Source organism: Odontesthes bonariensis, chromosome 10, assembly GCF_027942865.1.
Source record: "Odontesthes bonariensis isolate fOdoBon6 chromosome 10, fOdoBon6.hap1, whole genome shotgun sequence".
NCBI classification, from domain to species: domain Eukaryota; kingdom Metazoa; phylum Chordata; class Actinopteri; order Atheriniformes; family Atherinopsidae; genus Odontesthes; species Odontesthes bonariensis.
The window spans coordinates 26,337,740-26,354,803 of NC_134515.1; the positions used below are offsets into that span (position 1 = coordinate 26,337,740).

Here is a 17,064-nt window from a genome sequence, read left to right on the forward strand (position 1 = left end):
ATATGATAAAAAATGCTCCAGAAAACATCTCATACCCCACCTTTAATAGTAGCTACACTAATATAGCACATCACAAAGATATTATTCAAAAATCTGTTCTCCAAAAGATACTTGTAGATGTCAGTTAAAGACCACGTAGGGTCCTAAAAGACAGCGTATGAGTAGCAAACAGGTGCACTCGGGTAAATAAATCGTGACCTTAAAAAAGAGAGGTAAAAGAGAAGTGTTGTGAAAATAATGGATTGAGGGTTCCAAATTATGCATGAAAAAAAAAACGTTTTTACCGTTAGTTTAAGTTTCTATTGCTATGTGAAATCAGCTGTTTTAGGAGTGCCTCTCTCTCCTGGGAAACCTACACTTTTTACATAAACTACAGGAGAAATGGACGATGGAAGCCATCCTCCCGTCAGCTTATCACTTACCCATTGCTGTACCTGCTTCACACAGCTGCTTAACTGGATGATTACAAAGAGGGTTTACTTTCCACTGTCTTTCCTCTTCCTCTCTTTACAGGCTTCTCCATGTGAGGCATGCTGGAGATTACAGTTGGAGGGGTTTCTTCACCTCTAGAGGGAGTGCCGAGTTACTGAGAGCGGGGATGAGTGTGGGGAGAGCAGCCGTGCGCGTCAAGCGCGATAAAGTGACAGAGCACCGCGCCGGAAGTGAGAGGGATTTAATTTTAAAACAAAAGAATTTGAGGGGACTGGAGTGGTCGTTCCAGTTGATGCGATCTTATTGGACTAAAAACAACATATAAATGAATAAATTGATGAAGCAGATTCCCAAAAAGAGTCTTTATTTTGATCTTGGCTGTTTTGAGTCCCACATTGGTCAGTTTTCTAAGCGGTTGTTCTTTCATCGTGCGTCACTCTGCTGTTGATGTTCACGTCTTTGAAGATCACATGTACATGTGCGTCTTTAAATCTAATGTCAGATTTGGATTACCAGGCCGCTTTGGTTCACATTTTAGTCTAGTTCAGTTTCTCTTTAGCCTGTAATTTACCTATTTTAAATCACTTTTGTCCCATTTTGGTAATTTTGCATTCCTTGGGAGTCATCTTAACACTTTTTTAAGTCCTTTTGTGCCTCATTGGAGTTGATTTTGCTCACATTTCGTTTTTTTTTTTTTTCCCTTTTTCTATGTGGAGTATAATACAGTCACGTGAAATAAAAAACTGCACTCCTTTTCAGTTCTAAGGTTATCAGGACACAGAAAATCATTTGGTCCTTACCAGGCCTTAAGATTAAACGAATACAACCTCAGATGATTATTCATTTAATGGAGACTGAGCCAAAAATGTAGAAGCAGTGTGTGAAAAATTAATTACATTCCATGATTTAACGGCTTGTAGAATAATCTTTAGCAGCACTAACTTTAGGTAAAGAAGTTTTCTGTATGACATTATCAGTCTCTCACATCACTGTGGACAAATTATGGCCAACTCCTCTTTACAACATTTCTTCAGTTTAATTAGGTTTATGGACATTTGTTTATGCACAGTACTCTTAAAGTCCCACCACAGCACAGCAGTTAAGTTAAGTGACTTTATTTATACCTGAAGGTAGATTTGGTCCTCCGCTTTTAACCCATCCAGGTTGGCCCTGTTGACACACACGCACAGTGTCACACACTCAGAGAAAGATGCCAACCTGGAGCGGTGGGCAGCCATGAAGGCGCCCGGGGAGCATGGGGGGTACGGTGCCTTGCTCAAGGGCACCTCAGCCGTGACAAGGAGGTGGACTGACACCAAGTGAGAGTGGGAATCGAACCGCCAACCTTCCGGTTATTGGACAACCGACTCTAACCACTGAGCCAAAGCCGCCCCGTCAGGTTTAGGTCAGGAATTCTTTTCTTTTTCAGACATCCTGCTGCAGAATTGCTGCTGTGTTTGGGATCGTTATCCTGTTGTTTGACCCAGTTTCAGCCGAGCTTTAACTGTCGGACAGATGGCTTCACATTTGACTCGAGAATACTTTGGTATACGGATGAGTTCATGGTGGATCCAATGATCAGGCTCTGTGGCTGCAACCTAAATCCAAATCATCAGCCCTCCACCACCGTGCTTGAGATTTTAAGACCTGGTCAGGATCAGGGGGTTCTTTTTTTTTTATTATGTCCTGATACATAAAACTTTACAATACGAACAGGGCGTAGGCTACTTCTTTTTCACATGACTGAAAAACATATTTAAAGGGATATTCAGCAATCCTACAAATCGGGGTTTTAATTTGAAAACGACAACCGGAAGTGTGGTCTTCGTATTTTCACCGCGTTGTCGGTGGTGCTCGGAGCCGAGAGGGTCAGGGGGAGGAGAGGCAAGGGAGTGGAGCGAGAAGACGACAGGAGGAGATCCACCACAGGGTGACCAGTTTAACCGGACCATCCTTGCACGGCTCGTCTACAGATGGTCCTCCACCCTGGCAGCTCCGACCGACAACAACGCCGAATCGGATTGTCTGCTGCGGTCCTGTCGGGGAGTAGAAACAGAAGATGTTCACGGTGAGTCCCGTCCTCTTCTTCTTCTTTTTTTTTCTTTCTTTTTTTGTCTTTGAAAAAAAAAAAAACTGCCGCTGCACACGGCGGGCCGATGTGTTTCATACATGTCCCCCCACTGTCCATACGAGCGTGTCTCGCGCTGTTGCTCAGAGCCGTGTGCGCCTCTGCCACCTCTCCGTCAGCGCTCAGTTCGTGCCGGAGTGAATGACATAGCTGGCGACAGTTCCTGTGAGGCCTCCGCTTCACATTGGCGGTGGTGGCAAAGAATACACGGTCAGTACATGTTTTCCACAGGCGGCGGCCAATAACAACATATCTGTGCGTGTGTTTTGGAGGGGGGGCACGCGCATCAGTGTGCGTTTCTCTTCTAGCTGACTGTCCCGAAGGGTGTTATCAGGCTACATGAACAGGCTTCCAACTCGCAATAGGCGCTCATAAGAATACAGATATTTTCGGATAACATGACTTTAAACTTGAACGCCTCTGTTGTTTTTTTTAGTTTTTTTTTTTTACGCTGCTTAGAATTTCACAGAGATGCGATGGATCTTAGAGTATTGTTGGTCGCTAATCCTCCATCCACTGACTGATGCTGAGGAATGTGCAGCAGCAATAACACGTTTATTTGCCCAAAGACTCGTGTCTGTTGATACATTAATCCTGCGAGTATTGCTTTGCAGAAGACTGAAGGACACTGGGCTGGAATGAATAAATCTCTGACAGAGGCGTGTTTGTGTCCTAACTTGAGCTGCAGGACGCAGCGGAGCGGTTTTATGGTCCCTGCTGTGGTTGTCACATAGGCCACGGTGTTATGTAACAAGAAGCCTACGCTGTTTGAATGCGGGCCCTCACACACACGGCCTGCCTGTGCATGGCATTCATACGCCGGATCGCAAACACATCATCTGCACATGATCAGAACAGGGCCGCAGAAAATGGAAAAAAAGAGAGAGAGAGAGAGAGAGAGAGGGAGAGAAGAGCGTCCGTTTAAGGCGCTTTCATTTCTTCTGAATGTTTGATGTTTCTGCTTTTTGTCTTATCTGGCGATGATGCATCTGCATCATCTGGAAGAGACATGCACGCGCGGCCTCGGACATGTCTAATGAATGACTTACTGCTCGCTTGTTTGTGGCCAGTGTCAGGTTGAGAATGCCCCCCCACCCTCTGTCTCTCCTTTTTTTTTTTTTTTTTTCCCACCAGGAATGGTCGGTCACCCACCCACCACTGCTTTCCCCGCTTCCCCACCCCTCCCCTTGCGCTATAGCTGGGGGGAGGTGGAGGGGAGTGACCAAGAGAGCACGGCCAGGCACCACGCAAACACGCTCCAAAGCGACTGGCAGCACCGCGACGCTGGCGAATGGGTATGAGCTGGTCGACCTTGTGCAGGGGAGCGGGGGACGCAGTCGGGGAGGTGGAGGTGGGAGAGGAGGAGAGGTGTATTTGTGAGAAAGAGAAAGAGAAAGAGGAGGGAAGGGGGGGGGGGGGTCCACTGCCAGGGAAGGAGGGATACGGCTCGGTGCGTGCCAGAGAAGGCGCATGCAGGCAAGATATAGCAAGGAAGGGCTATTTTTGCCTCAACAACACAGCATGGCTCTCCGGTGAAAATGCCGGTCGGGGTGGGGTGGAGGTTGGAGGGTGGGGGGCGGCAGCAGCAGCAGCAGAGGCGGCTGCGCTGCGTTCCTCTCTGCACCGGGGAGCTCAGGGCGTCTGGAGGCCTGGTGAGATCAGCTGGTTGCTGAGGCATATGTGGACGTTTCATAATCCAATCAGGAATCTACACCGCCGTCCCATTATTACATATACTGTCATAAAAGTGCTGTAAGGATGTTATAGTGATATCACGGCACAATGAAATGCGACCGGGTCAGCACAAGCTGAATATCACAGAGAGACCCACTTTAAATCCACGGTCACCAGCAGGGGAATCATTTAGACATTTTTGATGGAATAAAATGGACGAAACTACTCACACGCAGCACTGAGACAGCGAGTAACGTTTCAAACTATAGCATATTTATTATAGCATATATTTCATTTTCATTTGAGCTTAACTGCGTTTCTATTTTTGACTTGTGCCATATTTACATGTCTGTCTGTGATATGTGTGCTATGCAAAGCTGAAATGGAAATACTGACATCCTGACTTTCTAGTCATTTCCAAACAACTCGATTTAATCCCGCAGGCCTCGAGATTCTGTCACTCTGTATATGTCATTACTGTCTTGACAGTATCCTGTTGTCCAGCAGCGTTTATTCTTTTTTTTTTTTTTTTTTTTTTTTTCTTACTGCGATTATAAGCAGGAGGGGAGTGTTTCTGCCCCTTCAGCCCAGCTGACTTCTGTTGTATGTTTTTAGATCAGAGGGTGCGTTTTTTTCTTTTGCACTGGGGTCAAATTGAGCAAGTCGTGGTTCACCTTAAAAAAATTCAAACCTACATGCTATTTTGGGATCAACCCCCCCTATACCCCCCTTCTTTTGTTAGCTCTGGAAGTAGCTCTTATCCTATGAATCAGTCTCAGCTTTCAGACAGTCACAAGTGCGACTGCTTATCCAGGAAACTCAATTTACAAACATTTTGCCAACGGTATGATCCATTTTTATTTCCCGTCAAATTTGGTAAAAAAAAAAAGTTATTTTCCTCTAACAAGCTTTCAGTAGGGATGACTGTTAACAAGGTTAAGAAGACATCTGCGTACTACTTCAGTCTGTGTTTCACTTGGTGTATGTTCAAAACATTTAATCACAACCAAGTCACGATCACAAACCTGTTTGTTTCCTTGAAATCCTCTTTATGTCTGATTTTTTCCCCCCCTCTAGACCCAGCAGAAGCCGTGGAGATAGGCCCGGCCGCAGAGGCGCTTATTAACGTTGGTCTCTGATCTCCGGCTGTGGCACAAACATCTGGAGTTTTGTGTGCCCTTTGGCCGGCTTCCATTCACTCCCACCCTGCGACCCGGCAGCGTGGCCTCCACGAATCTCTCCTCACTTCATCAAAATTTCATTCAGGGGGATAAATGAGTGAACCGGCTGCAAGGAAAAGGGCTGGGACATGTACCAGAACCCCGACAGGTAAAAGAGCGGCTCTTAGAGGTGGGACAGATGAGGAAATGTGTATCGCTGTGACTGGTATCTGTCTTATTGAACGTTCCCCTCTCTGCTCACACAGAATGTCCTGGTTCAGTGGTCTCCTAGTTGCCAGAGTGGACGACCGCAAGACTGCGTGGGGTGAGCGCAATGGCAAGAAGTCCAAACGGAAGGGCGGCTCATCTCTCTGCAACCCGCGTTACATGAGCTGTCTGCGGGACCCAGATGCTATGGAGCCCCCTTCCGGAGCCCCCCTCCATCAGCACCACCGCGGAGGGGTGGCAGGGGCTGTGGGAGGTGGGGGCAACTTCGGTGTCCGCTGCGGATGGCAGGAGGACCACTACGGCAAAAGGGGAGGGGCTCCCGGGGAAGGGGTGGGGCTGAAATCTGTCGACTTGGGTTTTGAAGACGGGGAGCTGAAAGGAAGGAAAGGGGGGTGTAATGGAGGAAGTGGCGACATGGGCGATGAGGGTCCCAATGGCGCAGCAGGGGTGGTGACGGCTGCGGACTGCTGGCTCAGGGTGGTGCGAGTATTCCAGTCGAAAAAATTCCAGTCCCGCAAACTGGAGCGCCTATACCAGCGTTATTTCTTTAGGCTGAACCAGAGCTCCCTGACAATGCTCATGGGGGTACTTGTGATCGTGTGCGGCATCATGCTGACCTTCCACTGTGTCCACGCCGCCCCTCATGTGGCCTTCTCGTCAGCCCTGTCGGTGGCGATGGCGCTCTTCATGGCTCTCATGGTAGTGTGCAACCGCAACGGCTTCCACCAGGACTACATGTGGATGGTCAGTTACCTGGTGATCGGAGTCTTGGTGTCGGTACAGGTGTTCGGGGTGCTCATGGTGGCACCCAGGAGCGCTTCAGAGGGAATCTGGTGGTCCGTGTTCTTCATCTACATCATCTACACTCTGCTACCTGTGAGGATGAGGGCGGCGGTGCTGAGCGGAGCAGTGCTGTCCATCATACACGTCGTGACCACCTGGCAGGTCAACCAGGAAGACAAGTTCCTCTGGAAGCAAGTAAGAAAGGCTTGATATCTGCACATCCTGTCATCTTTTTGATTATTTACTTGATAGTTTATGGGCATTTTCTGCAGTAGTTTTCCCCATTTATGAAGTTCACGAATGGAGAACACTACACAACACCATGTTGTATATTTTATCTCCTCAAAATCTGTATCAATGCAAGTGCACTCACCAGCTAAAAAAGAAAAAAAGGGGAAATTCTCTGCTGTGTTTTGACATCTTGACTCTGTAGTAATTTCCAATCTGAAAGCACCAAGCCTCACAATTAAAATGGCGTAAACGTTTTAGGCTAGCATTGCCCCAGCAGCAATAAAAGCAGCAGTAATAATTGCTTTTTTTATTTTAGAATAAGAGTGCATACATAAAAAAAAAAAAACACAAAATGCTTCCAAACCCATATTTCTGTGAGTACAAATAGGGTTCATAAGGTACAGAAACTACTTTTTTTTTTTAGGCATTTGGGAAACAAGCCGCTCACGTTATGAAGGCCAAAATGTTATCGTGCCATGAATGTATTGAATCAAATGCCACATTACCTGTGTGCATGGGACAATAAAACACACTCATTTCAAGTGGTGTTCCTCACCGCTTTATGAATCACTGTCCAGTGTTCACTCTCCTCTCGGTTTAGTTCCGTTTTGCTCTACACCAGCTCTTGAAAGGAATACAAGGATCCAGTTAGCTGTGTTGTTGCCGGGCAGCTGCTCTGCTGCACCTGGACCAAAGCAGTAAAGTTGGGTGCTGCAAACAATGAGCTGAAAGACGCTAAATGCACCACTGAGCCGAAAGAAACTTCTGGGTCAGGTGATGGTGCTCTGTTTGTTTTTTACAGATAAGGAATTAGGAAGCTATATTGCTTTTGATCCTTTAAAAAAAAAAATAATAATAATTTCTACATGGGCTGGAAAAAATGATGATTACGATCAAAATAATTTACTGATTAGTCCACAGATGGATTCAGTGTATGTTGACTCCCAAATGAAACTGTTTTTATTTACACGTTGTTTCTGTCATCAAAGAACAGAATTTGTCCGAAAAGGTGACTTAAATGTCACTGACAATATCAGCGATTATATCATAAAGTAACAGCGTCTGCACGTACGTGTGAAATAGTTCAGTCAGACTGAACGTTAAGGCCGACACGTGTGGACGACTGTCGTGCAGGAAGTAGCAGGGATTTGTACAAAGAAGTTGCTGCATGTGTTGCCGAGCGCCTTTTCTCTTAAAATCTAGTGACACAGTTTCTAAGTGGACTGCAGGGAGGAGAATTTATGAGCGACTCTGCAGCTCACCAGGTTTGCGTGCAGACTCATTTGAAAAACCATCAATAGAAATTGAATAGTCAATATACAGCCCTGCCCCATTCTGTAGGCCGAATGATTAAAGGACGAAGCAACAATTAGCGGATGTATATGTACGATGATGAAAGAACAGTGAAATGCAGGCCTAAAACCTTACATGTAGTTTTAATGTGAAAACTAGAAAGATAGAGCTCGACATAACTGCACACGAAAGTGAAAACAGGGACAGTGAATTAATAATTCGACTGCAGTTGACTCTTAGCTGCATGTCTGGCTGCATCTGAAACACGGCCATGATATTTATGGTGGGGTGGTAGCGTGTGAACCGGCAACGCGGCCGCTGCACTGTAAATCGCTCTGCTGTGATTTGTCACCGTGTTGTAGCTGCGTATTTGGGGCTTATGGGTCTTGCTGCACAGTGTGTTGTTTTTTTGCGTCATGCCAAGGACCTAAGGGCTCGCTGAAGGTCAGTGGGCTGAATGAGCCGCTCTGGCTGGACGGCTGCGTGTGTGCGCGCACTGTCGTATGACAGTGGGAGAACACCGTGATATAAAGCAGTATCATTCAGGTCTCTGTGCTCTCACACAAGGGACTCTCTGTCCTTTTTCTCCGAGGGTGGAGTGACGGGGCTGAGGTCAAGGGGAGGGGAGGGGGAGGTCAGTTGTGGCTGTTTGCCTTCTGTAAAAATCTTAGCTGTTTTACAACTGTCATCTCCTTGGGGAAGAGTTACGTAAAGCATAATAGGAAGGCCGTTCCTTGAAAACAATGGGGGGGATATAAGACCTAATGATCACTGATTGTCACCGTAATGTCTCTTAGGTAGGCATTCATCAAGACATCCTATCACGTGTTGGCCTGTTACATAAAACCACTGCTGTCTGTACCACAAGTCCCTTAATGTTGTGATTGTTAATTATAAAATAATTACTAAAGTCAACGACGAGATCAGGGCTCCATGGGAACCGAGTAATTACAGCGTGCTCTGCAACATCCTGCGTGATATACCATCGTGTAATCTATCACGGATCCAACATTGTTTGCCATCGTTTAGTGAATGGATGGCATGAGATAGCCACGGCCGAGCAATGCAGCCCGTTTCTAAGGTCGCCTGTGTACTGTGTGACATGGTAATACGGCGTCATCAATCACTGCTTCACGCTTGTGTGCAAGTATTTCCTCTTTCTCCAATAACTCATTAACCTCACTGTTGGTTTCTGTTGCTGTCGACGGCCACAGATGATTCCATGTTTCGCTGGTGGAGATTTCCTGATGTCTGATTTCACCTCCGTCTATCGCGAGAGAAATTGTCTCGATTTGTGCAAGTGTCGGCTGCTTAGTAACCGCCGTTCATGTACAGGAAATGTGTTGGTTTTTAATTCACGTACCAAGCGGCTTGTGTAGTTTGACACGCTGTTGGCAGATGGATTGTTAATTCAGTGACCAGCCACAGGTGATTATTTTTTTTTTTCAAACAAACGTTTTTCCCTTTTTACTTCAGCTCCATTGTTTGTATACAATAGGGGGAATAAAGGCCTGAATGCGAGACTCGCACAAATACTCGACAATTCAGAAAATCACAGAAAAATGTGAAGACAGCTTGCGTAAAGAGCCTGGCTGAGAGTTCTGTGGTCATCACAACTGGGTCAGCAGCACTGTGACGGCCTCAAAATCACAAAGGATTGTCACTCTGAGAAAAGTCGCTCACAAGCACACGCTTTTTACTCTCTTCAAATTGTAAATTGTTTCAATATTTTACAAGGCAGGCTTTCTGGGTGTACTTATAGTCCGTGTGAAGTCTTGTCACTGATTTGTAGCAGGCAGGGTTTGTTTAGGCCTCATGGTTTTTTTGTTTCTTCATTTATGATTGTTAAACTGTTAATGTAGTCTTTTATATATAAATAATAGCTATTAGGATTGGTTGACACATCGATTGATTGAATATCTGGTTTGAACTGTATTGTTAACTAGACGATTTTCTCTTTAACTTACACTACAACTGTATAAAAGTGGCACCTTTTGCCTGCCAAAATGTCCAGTTTAATCATAGTTCCCATTACATGTGGTATTAGCATCTAATCTTAATGTTAAATATACGTTTTTTATAGCACAAAACTGTCATTTAAGACTTTTTATTTTTTATTTTTAAGGTGAGACCTCTACATTTTCTGAGGTATGTTGAAATAAATAGGGAAAGATTACGTCTTGGGAAAACTGCTGAAAAGTAATGTTTCAGCGTCATCCACACGCTTTTTTTTGTTTTTTTTGTTAAACAACAAGCATATTTTCCAGGCTCGTCTTTGAGATTCGTTGAGATTTATTCATCCCAGAATGAAAAAATGTTTTTTCGCTCATTTTATCGTTAGAGTAAAAGCGAAACATGTTTTCAATAATCCTTTTGTGTCATTTGTTGTTTTAAAGAAGGATTTAAAATAAATAGAGTTTGGAGAGAAACAAAAAAAGAAAGAAAGAAAAAAATAATCGTCCAGCCCCAAGCCTTAGTTCATATACGCAGTATAGAAATCATTAGAAATGTGTCACACACTATAATCATTCAAGAGGACTCGCATTATATATGTGAGCTGTAGTTCTGACAGGCAAGCCGCCATGCCAGGAGTAAAATACATTAGAAATGATAACAGTAGTTGATGGTTTTTAGTAGATAAAAAGACCAGGACTGTAGTTTACTTCAGCTCGTGTACTAAATTGCATAATTACGATGCCTTGTGCAGAATATGCTCGACTACAATCACAGAAATCTTCTCATAAAACTCTGAATGCAATTGCATTAAGCTCATGTATGAAAGTAGGTCTTTGTGTGTTCATTCTGTTCAGGATTGCCTGAGTTGTCTTTACTGTTGCTGCCGGTTGAATCCGTTGTGTAAGATCAGCTACAGACATCTTGAGGGTGTCTAGTCTCTATATATGGAGTACTTCGTGTTGGACTCTTGAAATCTATTGCACTTAATCCCATCAAGCCTTTCAAAACACATTCAGGCCACACGGTTGTTTTCTGAGCTGTATTGCTCTAAGCTTTGGCTCGTATGTGTGTGTGTGTGTGTTTTTGTTTTAGTTTTTTAGCTCCGTACAGTAGAAACAACTCCTTGTCTTTAGGTCTTTTTATGTCATATTCTCACATCTAGCTGTGTGAACCACCTTGACGTAAAAGGATTGTAAATGACCACTTTCCGACGGACACATCCTGTTACATGGAAGCTTCACTCAGCTGTTAATCCCCATGTTTCTGTGTCACCGTGCCTGTGATCCTCAGCTGAAATCAATTAGCCATAACTGTACGGTTCATGTGCATGTGAATGCACCCGTCCCACCCGTCCACCCATCCAAACTCACACAAACTCTCGCGTGCTTTATCGCGGCTGACGCCTTCCATTTCTCGTCTCCAACTGCTGCCGTTTGTTGTCCTTTGGGAAGTTACATCACGAAACAATAGTCGTGTCTGCATGTGTGGGTGTCCATTTTGTGCAAACTGACATGCACTGTACGCTCTTCTGTTGAAGATTCGATCAGAAAAACTGCACCAGGCACATTTTATGCCCTTAACGTCGCACACTGGTCGCTGCTGATAAGCTTGTCAATGATTTCTTTTTGGGGTGTTTGTCACATTCTTCACCCCAGAGTTATTTGCTTTATGGCCCCTGACAATGGCTAGCATTGTTGTATGGCTGTTGTTGACATAAGGGTTGTGAGAGGTCAAAGACTGGTTCCTAAAAATATCAGGCCCTTGGTGTTTCTACAAACTATTGCGTCATTATGAAACAGTCTTATCAGAGCCTGCGTCAGTGCAACAGGCAGGTTACTCTATCCCCGTTTCTCTCTGGATACACACAGGCCTGGGTTTCACATACCCTGAAACACACACACACACACACACACACACACACACACACACACACACAGAGACTGTATAGAGGCCGCTAATGCTGCAGCCAGACAAACAATTTCTGTGTCTTTTGCAATTGTGTTCGTTAACGAAGCGTAAACTAATAGATCTTTGAACTTTGACCGCAACAACGACGGTGAGCTAAGACCTGCGAGGCCTCACCGGTCTCCTTGTCGAGCTGCGATTTGGAGTGTGTTTTTGTGTTCAGAAAATAAGATAAGGGGATAGATTCTTAGTAAGAATGTGCTGCTTCTGCACAATAGTGATGTGCTGTGGGCTCATGTCCTCACATAATTTGCTAAAGGGCTGTTTAATCAATTGTCACACTTCCAAGATGTCAGACACAGAACTGATGCATTTCTATCGGAGAAAATCTTGCAGTGAATCAACTGTATCAGCTGTTCGGCAGCTTCACAGCAGCTCCCTGTGCTGGAATAACCTTGTGTGCTCTCTGCATCAAGATGGGAGACTTGAATCTCAGTGGAGGAAGTGTCAGCCTCTGATGATCGCCCGTACAAAGCTGCCGCTGTAGAACAGAGCACCTCGTAGAAGAGGAAGAAGAAGCAGCGAGGCGGTGCGATGGGACGAGAATCTGATATTCTCCCCACGCACTCCTTCCACAGCCTCCTTGATAAATAATTTGCGTGTTTAACTCGGCCGCAGCATTTTAACGAGGATACCTGTCACATGCACACTTCGCTCACAACTAGGCTCGGGTGCTGACTGATGGAATCCCACGCACGCACGCAAAAGACACCAGGGCTTCACCCAAAAGATCCCCACAGGAGGGTATCAAAAATTACACCAAAATGTGATGCAACCTGTCTCCATGTGAACACATTTCACCTGACTGACCGTATTTCTTAGTTAGTCTTTCATGGTTAAAAACAAACACACACACAGACAAACACACACACACCATAGGCAGCAATCAGCCACTCTGTGGACCAATAAGAGCTCTGGGGAAGGAGTTTAGCATCACTTCTGAGACTGGTGGGGAATAAACAGCATTGCTAAGTGTCTCCCGTCAGGGCTCGTGTTGAGTCGGTCCAGCGGTTGCCATGGAAACAACTACGACTCAAGCAGCCAAGACCTAGTTTGGTAACAGTTGCCAAAAGTAAATATCAAAAAGAAAAAAAAGGAAACATTTCAGAAACCAGGTCAAAATTGATTCGTGCCGTTCACGCCTTCTTCCGAGAAAAGGAAGCTCGAAGGTGAGTGTCAGAGGGTCTCAGCTTTCTCGACACGGTGCTGTTTGACTGCTTGGATAGATTTGTGCTTTGTTTTCCTCCCCCCTGCTGTCCAAATGAGACAGTCCATGATTAAACATGGCAATGATGGCGAAGGGGTCATATGAGTGGAGGTGGTGGGGAGTCGTTAGGGAGGGATGCACAGGATGTTGTTTGCCAGTTGTCTGCTTCAGAGAAGCTTATCTGTGGTCAGCTCGCCATGACTGTGCATCTTTGTAGCACCACTGCTGCAGGGAAACATGCGGCGGGCCTCAAAGACAGACCGTTTTCAAGAGTAAAGTTGGTTGTGGTTTTGTTAGGTATACTGGTTTCTTCTCCTAGATGTAGATAATGTTTTTTTTATTGCTCATCACAACTGCTCTAGTTTCCCCCTAATGTTAACGTAAGTCCTCTAAAATGCTGCCCCGTGTAATGGAAAAGTACCATTTTGGTTTAATCTCATCTACCCCTCAACTTGTTGTCCGTTTACAGAGTGCGAAGCCCAGCAGCTTTGCAGGCGTTCCACGCGTTCCAGAAAAAAACTTGATGATACTGTGAAAAAGGTGTCGACTTCCTTAAGCTTTCCGTTTTCAGGCATATTGTGTTGCCATTTGAGTTGAACTCCCCCCCCCTCCCTCCCAAAAAAAACAAAAACAACAGACACTTTTGCAACTCCACTGCCAGAAAGCTTTGATTGTCACACTCTCTCCACAGAAGTCACACCCGCCTGCTTGCCAACAGAAATGTGTGGTGTGTATTTTTTACACTGTCAGGACCCCCAGCTTGTCCTTGTCCGTGTTTACAGAAACGTGACTGAGGAATGAGGAGGTTCGGCCTGATCGGGATAACCGGCTTTGCAATGCAAGTGACTGTCTGTGACTCGGCTCTACATTATTTATGTAATGTGCAGAGGGTCTCGTGTTTCAGTGCAGAGCTTCAGAAATATACAGAGATGTCTGAAACTGCGGAGCGGAGTTTTTACATAAAACCTGCACGCCACGAGCGGTACTTTCACAGTGTGTTTGATATTAAAAAAAACCGCGTTATTTGCAATGAGATGTGTGCGTTTAGGCATTTTCAACAGACTGTCTCGAAAGGGTCGAGGTTCAGCATCGAGCACCTGATCAATCCTTGTTGGAGGTTTATCTCCTTAATCACGTTCTCTTTAACTCGAACACACACATAAAAAATAAGCAAGACCCCATCAGCTGCTGCTCGAATAAACTATTTCTGCGTGACTCTGTGAAATGTTTGACTTTGCCTTTGTCCAAAGTCACTTTTGATTTACTGTAGTCCACCATTTCCCATCTGACCGTTTCTTCCTAAAAACAATCTCACATGGCAATAATATCTCGATTTACTGTTTATTTGCCCTCAGAGGTCAACAGGCTCGTCTGTGACATGAAAGTACGAACCGACATGTCAGGCCTGATCGGCAGAGGCCTTTGGATCCTCCCGAGTAGGTTAGAAAAGTTTCGAACCGGAAGAAATCAATCCCGAAGTGTCTAAAACTCTGTGTAAACTGGTCAAGAACATTCAAAAGTGTCATTAAACCTGTGCAAAACTGCTGCTTCTTGTATCAAAATTGTGGAAGTGGCAAATGCAAATGAAAGCAGCTCCAAAGCTTCCCTTGTTATCTCCTTTATCTCCTGCCTACATTGGACTATCCTGTTTGAATGGAAAGTAGATCGTTCGTTGCAGTCACCACATGCAAAAGAGGCAATACTTTGACTGGGTTGTTCGCGTTCATAGCGTGTTATTTGTTCGTAGTCCATCTGCTCAGCAGTCAGCGCTCTCATATTGTGGTATACATTAAGAATGCGTGCAGTCGGGACAGTCTGATCGGTGCAGTCGTCTTTTCAGAAATCCCTAAAAATGATAGTTCTGATCTGTCTTTGACCTCAACGGGTGCTCCGCAGACTTAGAGGAAAAGCGTTCAGGAGAAAACGCAGGTCATTCGTTGGACCTTTTTTTTTTCCCTGAAGGTGTTTTCGTGTCATTCCAATTCAGGCTCCTGTCTGATCAGAATCTTTGGATTTTGCCTTTGAATCTGACTTTGCAAGACAGGGTTTTTAATTTGCTTTGTTGGAAACAGTCATTTTTTGGGGGTAATTGCTACCAACCATCCTGGTGCTCCCATGATAAACTTTGGTAGCATTCGGATATTAAGTAAAAACTCGAGGTAGTGATGGAGTGCGGAGTTTAAACACATGTAGATCAGTTGAAATGACACAGTCGAAAAAATGACAGAAATCGGATACCAAGAATAGCTTTTAACAGTGTGACTGATGTGGAAACGTCCTGGGAAATGATATCCTGGATATCCTGTTCTGATGTTCATCACAGACATACTCGACCTGAAAAGACACAGAAATGACACCGCGGTACAGGTGGCTGTGCTAAAAAAAAATCTTCTCTGTTTTTCTGCCGCTTCAAAGATGTTTCATGTGACGTAGCGCACGAACAAGACCACCCGGCCGAGTGAGGGAGCAGAGTGAGCGGGCGGGGCGTGACTATTTATCTGTCGTGGTGGTTCTGGTCATTTCAGATAAGGACAGTGTGAGCTGTGTGTAGACACGAGGCTCAGGCTGAGTACACAAACCCAGCAGCTGCCTGGCACCAAACGCACACACACACACACACACACACGGACTCTTTCACAAAGGCTGAAAGTGACAGTGAGCGCGAGTCGGAGTGTGAGGAGGTTGGCTAAAATAAATGTAATGATAGAATATGACACAAATAACCAACGCTCTCAAGGAAAGATAAGGAACGACCTTTGTGGGAGGGGTGTGACTCTTATGTTTTGCCACGAGCAGTGCTCTGTCATTATGTTTTGGGTGTTAAGAGTTTGTTTTACAGAGCCTGATCCAACACAGATGTTCTAAGAAGTTCCAGATGTCCCTTAAAGGCCGACAAGCTCGCTGGCCCGGTTTCAATAACAATATCCCATCAGTCATTGCTCCCTCTGGGAACAGGTTTTATAAATTCTTCTTCGCCACAGTTTTCTGGACAGTACGGTCCAGCTGAAGGATTTTTCCATGTCAGCTTCAAGTATTTCCAGCATATCTAAGTCACCCCCTGAACGTTTAGAAGGATTCCGGCTTAGTGATTTTTAAGTAGTGAGGAAAAGCTTTGTGGATTAACTGACAAACTGTTTGACGGGCAATGATTGTCCAACTTCTGAGTTATAAGATCAAACAGGTCCAATCAGTTCCTGTGGTACCAGTATTTTTTAAACGTTTTGGGGCAGAATCTCAGTGTTTTTCTCCTCAAAATCAAAAATGCAAGCAAAGACTGTTATTTTTTTGTTACGTCTGACTTGGAAAAACTTCGTCCACAAACCAGTGGATTATCTGAAGTTTCCCCAAATGTCTCCTTTTAAAAGATTAATGATCTTTTATCACTCAGTTCTTGTGTTTACCTTGAAGCTCCGTCTTGCCACATGATCCCGCACAGAAATGTTAGCATACAGTTGGACTGATGTAATGCAGCTTATTTTCTTCTGTTTTAGGGGGTTTTACTACAGCTGAATCCAATATAACTATAATAACTATAATTATGCACTATGACTTTGTGTAGGCTGCAAACTCTCTCTGTTCTGTCACTGCAGCGATTTGTCGAGCCTTCCACATTGCGATGCATCTTAGAATCGAGAAAATTCCGCACCTCTACTCCTGGGTATATTTAATTTAATCGGAGGAGTGGATATGAGGACAGATACCGAAAGATTTGTTTGCCCCACGGTCTCCAAGGGAAATATTGGACCTATTCGACACAGGCCACATATCAACCAAGCATTCTAAAACTGTTCCAAAGGCCTGTATCTTATCACATAGTTATCTTATCACCTGTATCTTTGACTCCATTGTTAGGGGACATTCTCTGGTCTCCACTCCACACGCAGCAGAGGACATACCGTAGAATATTGTCCAACTTTATTGATATCGGCAGGATAATTTATACACTTTGAAAAACCTATATCCACATTGGCCCTAAAAAAACAAAATATCAGTCAGGCTCTGAAAGT

General features: G+C 44.8%; 1 protein-coding gene across 4 annotated transcripts in view; it reads left to right on the forward strand.

The window, feature by feature from the left end:
- Positions 1 to 2,277: 2,277 nt before the first annotated feature.
- Positions 2,278 to 17,064, forward strand: part of adcy6a (adenylate cyclase 6a) — a 36,606-nt gene continuing 21,819 nt past the window's right edge. For 2 of the 4 annotated variants that reach the window (XM_075474931.1, XM_075474934.1), the window contains exons 1-3: positions 2,278 to 2,500; positions 5,312 to 5,563; positions 5,661 to 6,600. In XM_075474931.1, coding sequence (XP_075331046.1) covers positions 5,544 to 5,563; positions 5,661 to 6,600 — 960 coding nt within the window. In that variant the 5' untranslated portion in view covers positions 2,278 to 2,500; positions 5,312 to 5,543. Of the gene's footprint in view, positions 2,501 to 2,685; positions 2,771 to 3,710; positions 3,856 to 5,311; positions 5,564 to 5,660; positions 6,601 to 17,064 lie in introns of those variants that run through there. The other 2 variants (XM_075474933.1, XM_075474932.1) reach the window with 2 other exon arrangements.